We start from the raw sequence: 9,964 nt of genomic DNA, 5'->3' as shown, positions 1-9,964 counted from the left end.
CTTGATTCATGGACCTAACATTCCAGTTCCTATGCAATATTACATCACCTGTCACATCCACAACTGGGTTTGTTTTTGCTTTGGCTTCATTTCTGCTCTTGTCCAATAGCATATTGGGCACCTACTCTTGTGTGTGTGTGTGTGTGTGTGTGTGTGTGTGTCTGTGTGTGTGTGTGTGTGTGTGCTCGGTCATGTCTGACTCTTTGCAACCCCATGGACTATAGCCCGCCAGTCTCCTCTGTCCATGGAATTCTCCAGGCAAGAATACTGGAATGGGTTGCCATTTTCTTCTCCAGGGGATCTTCTCAACCCAGGGATCGAACCTGAGTCTCCTGCACTGAAGGCAGATTCTTCACTGTCTGGGCCACCAGGGAAGACTAGTTCCTTTCTTAATCCCGTTTAATTAAAAATTATTTTAAATGTGTAGTGTGACATGGACCATTTTTTAAAAGTCTTTATTGAATTTGATACAGTATTACTTCTGTTTTACGTTCTGGTTTTTTGACCTCGAGGCGTGTGGAATCTTTATTTCCCCAACCGGTGATAGAACCCATACCCTGCATGGGAAGGTGAAGGCTTTAACCACTGGGCAACCAGGGAAGTCCCTAAAAAATTATTTTTTGAAGTTATTTAATGGTAGTGAAATATGCACAACATGAAGTTATCATTTTAACTATTTGTGCCTGCACAGTTCGGTGGCATTGTTGTGCAACCATCACCGCCATTCCTCTCCAGAACTTTTTCCTCTTCTTCAGATCAAACTCTGTCCCCATGAAACAAACTCCTCATTCCACTCACCCCAGACCCTGGCAGCTACCGCTCTGCTTTCTTGTCTCTGTGGATCTGACTGCTCTAGGAAACTCACATGAGAGGGATCACATTATACGCATCTCTTAGTAAGTGACTTATTTCACTTGGTATAATGGCTTCAAGTTTCCGCCACAGGGTAGCATGCATCAGGGTCTTCTTCCTTTTTAAGGCAGAATGATACTCCACTGTATTATGGACCACATTTGGTTTATCTGCTCATCTGTTGACGGACACTCGCGTTGCTTTCGCCCTCTGGCTATTGTGAATAGCGCTGTTGTGAACAAGGGTGCACACATATCTGTATGAGTCCCTGCTTTCAATTCTTTTCAATATATACCTAAAGGTGAAGTTGGTGGATCATAGAGGGGTCACTCTTTCTTTTGAGAAACTTCCTTTCCGCTTTCAATAGAAACAGCACTGTTTTCCATTCCCACCAGCAATTCATGAGGGTTCCAATCTCTCCACGTCCTCACCCACACTTGCTGCTTTCTGTTCTTTTGATTACAGCAATCCTAGTGGATAAGAAACAGATGCCTGTTTAACTGGATGGTTACTTTTATAGCACCTGGTACATTTATGGAGGTAATTTGTTGAGTTTTCCATCTCTCCCGCTAGGCTGGGCATCCCTTTCAGTTGGGGAGCAGCTCTGCCTGCTTGTAACCCAGTGCCCACTGTTTATGACTAGATTCATTTTGTAACCCCTGGGCGCCCCCAGCTACTGGGAAGGCTGAGAGTGACTCACCAGAGTTCCCCCAGCTCTGCACAGATTCCTTCATTGTCCCTCTGCAGCTTTCATCTCCTGCTTCATCCCTGTTTCTGAGGAATTAGTGCTCCCACAGCTCCTTCTGAAGCAACACACTTCCAGAGGACACCCTAAAGTTTTATCACATGGCAGAAACGGTCTACTGGGCTGCTAGTTTTTCTTTTCCATGCCCTTTAGGTTTTCCATCTAGTAAGTATATTATGCTTGCTCAGTCACTTCAGTCATGTCTGTCTCTTTGCCACCCATGGACTGTAGCCCTCCATGCTCCTCTGTCCATGGGATTCTCCAGGCAGGAGTACTGGAGTGGATTGCCATTTCCTTCTCTAGGAAGTATATTATGCTTACACTATAAACTATGGTGTTGGTCCAAAAAAAAAAAAAAAGGAATAAATTTTAGTGGATATGAAAGTGCTTTCACAAACCCAAGTCTACAGAAAAATGTCACATTGCTTAATGTTTAAAATCAAATTAAACCAACCTTGAATATTAAGTACAACTTTGATCTTGCAAAGCTGATAGAAAATCCAGTATCAGTAAATACTAGAATCTGTCGTCATCAGGGCTTGCAAAGTCCCCAGCAGCTTTCTGCAGAGTATACCCTTTAAGGAGAGCCCTCGGGAGTTCAGGCCACACCAGCCATGCTTAAGAAAGGTAGTTGCCTAAGGCCTCATGACATTTTTTGCTCAGTTACTCAGTCATGTCTGATCCTTTGCCACCCAATGAACTGCAGCATGCCAGGCTTCCTTCTCTTTAACTCTCTCCCAGAGTTTGTTCAAACTCATGTCCATTGAGTCGGTAATGTCATCCAGCCATCTCATCCTCTGTCGTTCCCTTCTCTTCCTGCCTTCAATCTTTCCCAGAATCAGGGTCTTTTCCAAAAAGTTGGATCTTCGCATCAGGTGGCCAAAGTATTGGAGCTTCAGCTTCAGCATCATTCCTTCCAATGAATATTCAAGGTTTATCTCCTTTAGGATTGACTGGCTTGATCTCCTTACAGTCCAAGGGACTCTCAAGAGTCTTCTCCAGCACCACAGTATGACATTTTGGATTTCAGCAAATCTGAAGGCATCACTCCAGGATATCTGCTGGGTTTGGTGCTAGAATCTTCTGTCACCATTTTTCTTGCCTGCCTCAGGAGCAGTTACCTGCAAAGCCTGTTTGCAAGTGCCAGGGTGAAGCTGCACACGGCTCAGTTGTCTGTGACCCTCTTCCTCTCCCAGTCAGGCCCAAAGCCAAGCCCCTGGCCTCTGCTTGGGTGCCTCTACCCACAGGCTCCACTTCTAGCAGCCTCTCCACCATGGGCTAAGCTGGGGCTGAGCTCAGCTCTCTGGAGTTGTTGAGGCTCCTTTCCATGCAAAATCAGTTAGAAGTGAGCAAGGAAAATGTAGCGACTGCCTGCAGGGAGTTTCAATGTGGTGTTTCTGATCTTCATGGCACTTTCCTTAAGGTCATAACCAGCTCAGGCCTTTCTTACAAAATATCATCGACTGGGTGGTTTATTAAAAAGATGTGTGTTTCTTATGGTTCTGGAGGCTTAGAAGTGCAAGATCCAGGGCAGATGAGTTCCTGGTTTGCAGACGATCACCTTCCTACCATGTGTTCATGTGGCCTTTCCTGGGCATATGGGTGTAGAGAGAGAGCTGTCCTGTTTCTTCCTGTTTTTATGACGTCATTAATCCATCCTGAGGGCGTCAAACATATACATTTCAGAGAGACACAAAGACACAGTCTGTACCATTTCCCTTGGTGACTTGGATCCCGGCTCCTGGCATATAGTGGCTCCTCCCTGCAGAGCTGGGAGAATAGGCTCACTTCCTATTAGGTCCGGCCCAGCAGAGTCCGATTCTGCTCCCGTGAGCCTATCATGTGGTCACACCCAGACCTCAAGGGTCCCCGGATATGTGGACCTGATGGGCCAGCTGCTTCACCCCTCACTCTGAGGGGGAAACATGGATTTTTCTGGACAGTGAGTGAGCTGCCTAGGCCTTAAACAAATGGCCATCCTTGAGAGATAGAAATTGTAGGCTTTGATTAGGGCTTCCTAAGTGGTGCTAAGGTGATGTCATGGCATCCAGTCCCATCACTTCATGGCAAATAGATGGGGAAACAATAGAAACAGTGACAGACTATTTTCTTGAGCTCCAAAATCACTGCAGATGGTGACTGCAGCCATGAAATTAAAAGATGCTTTCTCCTTGGAAGAAAAGCTATGACCAACCTAGATAGCATATTGAAAAGCAGAGACATTACTTTGTCAACAAAGGTCCAGCCCATAAAAGCTATGGTTTTTTCAGTAGTCATGTGTAGATGTGAGAGTTGGACCATAAAGAGAGCTGAGTGCTGAAGAATTGATGCTTTTGAATTGTGGTGTTGGAGAAGACTCTTGAGAGTCCCTTGGACTGCAAGGAGATCCAACCAGTCCATCTGAAAGGAAATCAGTCCTGAATATTCATTGGAAGGACTGATGCTGAAGCTGAAATTCCAATCCTTTGGCCACATGATGCAAATAACTGACTCATTTGAAAAGACCCTGATGCTGGGAAAGATTGAAGGTGGGAGGAGAAGGGGATGACAGAGGATGAGATGGTTGGATGGTATCACTGACTTGCTGGACATGAATTTAAGCAAGCTCTGGGAATTGGTGATGGACAGGGAAGCCTGGCGTGCTGCAGTCCATGGGGTTGCAGAAGTCGGATACGACTGAGTGACTGAACTGAAGTGGCTCTAGTGGTAAAGAACCATCTGCCAATGCAGAAGACTTCAGGGACATGGGCCAGATCCCTGGGTTGGGAAGATCCCCTGGAGGAGGGCATGCAACCCACTCCAGTATTCTTGTCTGGAGAATCCCCATGGACAGAGGAGTCTGGTGGGCTACTGTCCATGGGGTCACAAAGAGTCGCCCATAACTGAAGTGACTTAGCATGAATGCACGGTTGATTGGGACGGATTGTGGAGCAGAGGGGAGGCAGGAGTCAAAAAGGTCGGAATGAAACTGTTGGCTGGTGGCATCAGGCCCCCATTCACCAGACAGCACAGTGCACGGTGAACTCCTCAATCTCCCAATTCTCTTTTTCCAATCAGCTCACACTTAGTTGTATACACCTGCATTCTTTCCTTATGTAAAACCATTCAGGAGCATATACTGCCTGGTGTAGTCCATTAACATTAATAATGACTGATATTTAGGGTTTAATACATAAAAGCTTTACATAGATTATCTCAATTAATTTTTAGGAAGAGGCAGGCACTTTTATTAACCCCATTTGCCGTTGTGAAGATGGGATGTATGAATGAAAATAAACATTAATCCCAAAAGAGATCTACACCTCCATGTTCACCCTGACATTATTTACAATAGCCAAGATACGGAGACAGCCTGAGTGCCCATCACTGGATGAATGGATAAAGAAAATGTGGTATATGTACACTGGAATACTTGTTGTTGTGCAATTACTAAGTCATGTCCGACTCTTTGCAATCCCATGGACTGTACCTGCCAGGCTCCTCTGTCCATGGGATTCTCCAGGCAAGAATACTGGAGTGGGTTGTCATTTCCTCCTCCAGAGGATCTTCTTGACCCATGGATTGAACCCACATCTCCTGTGTCTCCTGCATTGGCAGGCAGATTCTTTACTGCTGAGCCACCTGGGAAGCCCCTAAATAGATATTACCTCAATAGAAAAATTAAAAAAAAAAAAAAAAAAGAGCTCACACATACACAAACACACACTAAACTGGAGGCTTGCAGAAATGAAGTAAGCTGTCCAGGGTCAAAGACCTGGCAAGACCAGATGGGACATGTGCCCAGGTGGGCTGTCTCTCGAATCTGTGCTCCTGACCAATACAGAATCCTCTATGTTTGTAAACTTGGGTCACCTTAATTTTGACAAATGCGGAGGTTGAAACCTGGGGGAAAGAGAACTGAGTGTCTAGGTGTCTCCTTCCATTAACGATTCTAGGTTATAGAACCCTCTATAAACCGACCACCCTCTCCCACCCACCGCTGCCTCAGCTCTTAGACTAGGTGGGGCAGCCCAACTGGGTCACAGAGGCTGCCAAGTGCCCTGTGTGAACCCCACTCTTTCCATGCCCACCATGCGATGCCCAGGCTGAGGGAGGTCCCTGTTCCCCAGAGACAGGGGGACAGGAAGTCTGGCCCTGTCGTGGTCTTTCTGCTCTGGTTTTCCCCTCCTGTGTCTCTCTCCTTAGAGACATAGTGAATCCTGGGAAGATTTGGAGGAAAGATACACTGCACTGATTTGGAGCTTATTTGTGAAAGTCCTCGTTCTAAATTCATCAGTTCCGGGTCTCATCAAGTAGTGGAAGAAAAGAATGTAGAGGCTTAGAGGAAGAAAAGAACTCTATCCCCAGACTTGTCACCTGTGTGTAAATAGGAATTTTATTTGGCTGCAAGTAATGGACCCCAAAAATAGTGGCTTAAATAAGATGTTATTTGTATTTCCTATAAGACATGGTGCCAGGCAGTCCAGTCTCTTCCCCTGGACCATTGATTCATTCAGGAAGGTTCTTTTTCCATCTCTCAAGACCAGGCTTGTGGGGAGGAAAGCAGGAGCTTCTGTTCTTTCTGCTCTGTCAGCATCTCAGAGTAGGGTCATCCATTCCCACGGGGCCCCTGAGGAACCAGGCATGAAACCCACACAGTCCCGTTTCTCCCAGATAGCACATTGCCAAGAAGGGTATGTGGTGATGGGGTAGGGTGGGGGGCATTTTAGAGGAATGAATTAGTGGACGAGTCTGCAATTCCTGATGGAACAGAATGAAAACACAGTGGACACTGTCAAACAGGATACAATTTAACATCCCATCAGTTCTTTCAGCACTTAGATTAAATGGAATTCTCCCAGACAGAACAGCCATGGGTGGGATAATACAATCCAGTAACCAGACGCATGGATGCATCCATGGCATGGAAGGAGGCATGGTGGGGATTTTTTTTTTTGCCAGAAACGTGGCATCTGACCAAGCACATGCATTCCTCAGACTTCCATGTGGCAACGGTCTTTGGCAAAAGCCCCTCAGCCTGACCCAGGCATACTTCTTGGTCCACAGTCATATGGAGAAGCCCAGCGGAAGGGGTTGGTGAACTATGCTTGGAATCTCCTCATTCTTCTTGCTGAGAAACTAGCTTAAGGAGCAGGGAATGTGGGAGAAACTGCAGGAGCCTTCAAGGTCAGTCCAGACCTTGGATGCCTTCTAGAGTCTTGTGGTCCTCAAACTGCCCTCCGCCAAGGCAACATGTGGTAGCAGCATCACCTGGCCCCCGTTCCATGGCAATGCCCAGATGACAAGCTTGTGAGGGGTGGAAATGAGACTTGAGACATGTGGATGACCGTCGAACCAGCCAGGAGTCCTCCCTGCTTGCTCCCAGGTGGGAAAGCATAGAGGACTCTGAGAGTGACAGGGTAAGGCTGTTATGGAGTCTGCTTTCATGTCAGAAACCATCCGTAAGCCACATGAGGTGCTGGAACCACAGTGAGTGACATAGTGACTGACGACACCCCATGACGGGCCCTGACTGCCTGTGTGCAGGGGCAGGTGACCGTGCTGTTTGAATGAGAAACATGGTCATTCTGGCTGAAACTCCCTGAACTCTGGCTCCTTGGGTGGGCGGGGCAGGGGGTGTCCCCATGTCACAGGTACCTGCCTCCACAGAATTTCCCATGATGCAGAGCGAACAAGGTGGTGTCCTGACTCTGCATATGGAACCACCGAGATAAAGATGGAGACACCTGGAGGCCTATTAGAGAGAGAGAAGTTGCCATAGTGATGCAGTCCAGGGCAAGGGCGGAGGCGGGGACAGAAGGCTGAGGTGACACTCCCCTGGTGATCAGATGCTGTCCACTGGGCCACAGGCCTATGGGAGCCTGGCTTCCTCACAGGTACCCTCCTGGTCTGGCCACCTCTGTATGCTGCAGAAAGCCTCTGTTTTGGGGAGCACTTACCTTACGGGGGATTTCTGTGTGGTTAGCCCTGGGGAACCCCCACTCAGTCTCTGCCACAGACCCAGGAGGACTTCGAGGAGAAGCTGCAGTAAGGCACTTGGGGAAGCAGGTGGCGGGGCGAGGAGCAGGCCAAGGGAGGGGCTCAGGTGACCATTCCAGATCAGGGAACTTGCTCCACGGTTTCCTAATCATATCCTGCTCCCCTCCCCCAGCTCCGCACACACTGTTCCCGCCAAATGCTTTCCCTTCCTGCCTGTGCCAGTTCTCCTCTTTCCTCCGGTTCTGTTGTTTCTGTTGGCTGCACAGCCTCCAGCTAGACCAGACTGCTGCTCCCCGTCCTGCCGCCATGTTCTTGCCCCCACCCTCACAGCCCCAGAAAGGACTCAGCACCGGGTGTCTGGCCGCCTGTTGGCCTGGCCGTGTCTTTCTCTTCATGTGGAAGATGAATGCAGGGAGCGGCTGTCTAGCTTGCTCCGTCTCAGGGCCTGGCCCCGAGCTGAGCCCTCGCTGAATGTGGGTGTGTGGGTGGGGCTGGGAGAGCAGAAGTCGGGACTTTCTGAAGTAAAAGCCGTCTCTGGAAACCTCCAGACACTCAGCTGTGGAGTCGAATCTCTGGGTTGTGATTCTCGATGGGGATGAAGCAGAGCAAACACTTACAGCAGCCCTCCGCAGCAGCTCTCCACCCAGCTGTTCCAGAATCCGGGGTCGGGGGAGAAGGAAGTTAGGGCAACATGTGCTTGTTCTTGGCTAAGCGTCCAGTTCAGATGGAAGAGTAGTCACAGAGGAGTTAGAAGGTCAAGGGGAGACTGTGATACCCCCTAGCACATGCCACCACCCCTGGTGTAAATACTGTGTAACTGAAGGTTAAATTGCTTCTCCGACTAACTCCCAGAGCCGTTTCCAGGGGAGAATGTGCCTTCTTGGAAAGTGTTTCTTCCCAGTCACACTTCAGTTCTCTTTGGAATGTTTGGTACTTGTGACTTATCTCATCTCTTGAAATGCAAGCTAGCAACTCGCCCACAGAGAGAGCTGGGGTGGGTAAGCCCAAGGGTCAGGACTTCCCTCCTCTCTGCAAAGGGCCTCTGCTGGTCAGTCTGGATTCTGGAAGGGAGCAAATGCAGAATCCAGTTCAGGCACTCAGAAGTGTAAGCAGGAGGTTCTTCTTGGGGGATAGTCCATCTCAAGGAATTTCCCAACATGCATAGCGCTTGGCAGAGCACATTCATTAGATGAGTGACACCTGGATGCACAGGCCGAGGTGAAGCCATGGAAGACAATGGCTACAGCCAGGATCTGGGGGGAAGCGTAGGACACAACAGAGACTAAATGAGATCATCCAGTGGTGCCTCCCAGCCACACGGAGGGCGCAGCCCTGAGCTTGATTTTTCCCATGGGGCCCAGAAGAGGGTTTGCCTGCATCAGTTTTATGGCAGACTCCACCACCCAAGAGACCAGAGATGTTGGACTTTGGCCATCACGCTTTCTCCTGGACAAGGTGTTGGGGTGGTGGGGCGGTCAGAGGGCAAGGTTGTCATCAGCGGTTCAGGAAGAAGGACTTGAGGTTCTGGAAGAACACTGACTTCTGTCTCTGCTTCTGTTTCTTCTTAATGATGGGCACCCAGACCAGCCCACATACCAGCATCATGAGTCCCAGAGACAGGAAGGCAGGCCCCACCATCTTCAGGACCTTGAGGCTCATATTGCCCAGGTTCAGGGTGTAGGCCAAGCAGGTGATGACCACACCGAAGAGGAGGATGGCACCACCCACGGACATGATAATGACGGGTTTGCGGTAGATTTCCCAGTTACTCCGGGGAGTGGCGGTCCAGACGGACTCACTTCTGGAGCTGATGCACAGGGAGCTGGCTGTCTGGCTGGGCAGAAGGTCCTTGGACTCCGGAGACTTCTCTTCAACCTCCAGGGCCTTGGGGAGGGCCTCCATGGTCACCACTTCTCGAGCCTGGGCTCCTGGTACTGGCAACGGTTAGAAGCAAGGGCAAGGACTCTTCACACACCCTTCCTGTTCTCAGCATCCGTCTCCAGCCTGGCTCTCAGTGCTGAAGTCAAAAGGAAAAGCAGATGAGATCTACAAAAATAAGAAGCCTCTCAAGCTGGTTTTTTTTCCCCCATGTGAGAGATAATTCCCTGGTGGCTCAGATGGTAAAGAATCTCTCTGCAATGCAGGAGACCTGGATTCAATCCCTGGGTCGGGAAGATCCCCTGGAGAAGGAAATGGCAACCCACTCCGGTATTCCTGCCTGGAGAATTCCATGGACAGAGGAGCCTGGTGGGCTACAGTCCATGGGGTCGCAAAGACTCAGACACAACTGAGCGACTAAGACTTTAACCAACTCTTCTTATTATTTAATCAGGGAACAATGATGTCCTTTAAAAGAACAAACAAAAGCTATAATTTACGAAATGGCAT

The 9,964-nt window shown here is 48.8% G+C and overlaps 1 protein-coding gene across 1 annotated transcript; it reads right to left on the bottom strand.

The window, feature by feature from the left end:
* Nucleotides 1-5,979: 5,979 nt before the first annotated feature.
* PIRT (phosphoinositide interacting regulator of transient receptor potential channels) lies at nucleotides 5,980-9,667 on the bottom strand. The gene has a single exon (XM_006054512.4). It carries the CDS (start codon nucleotides 9,476-9,478, stop codon nucleotides 9,071-9,073), a length of 408 nt encoding a protein of 135 aa, XP_006054574.2. The 5' UTR covers nucleotides 9,479-9,667; the 3' UTR covers nucleotides 5,980-9,070.
* Nucleotides 9,668-9,964: the final 297 nt, after the last annotated feature.

This window comes from Bubalus bubalis, chromosome 3 (genome assembly GCF_019923935.1).
Source record: "Bubalus bubalis isolate 160015118507 breed Murrah chromosome 3, NDDB_SH_1, whole genome shotgun sequence".
Taxonomy (NCBI): Eukaryota; Metazoa; Chordata; class Mammalia; order Artiodactyla; family Bovidae; genus Bubalus; species Bubalus bubalis.
This window is presented reverse-complemented; position numbering and strand designations above follow the sequence as displayed.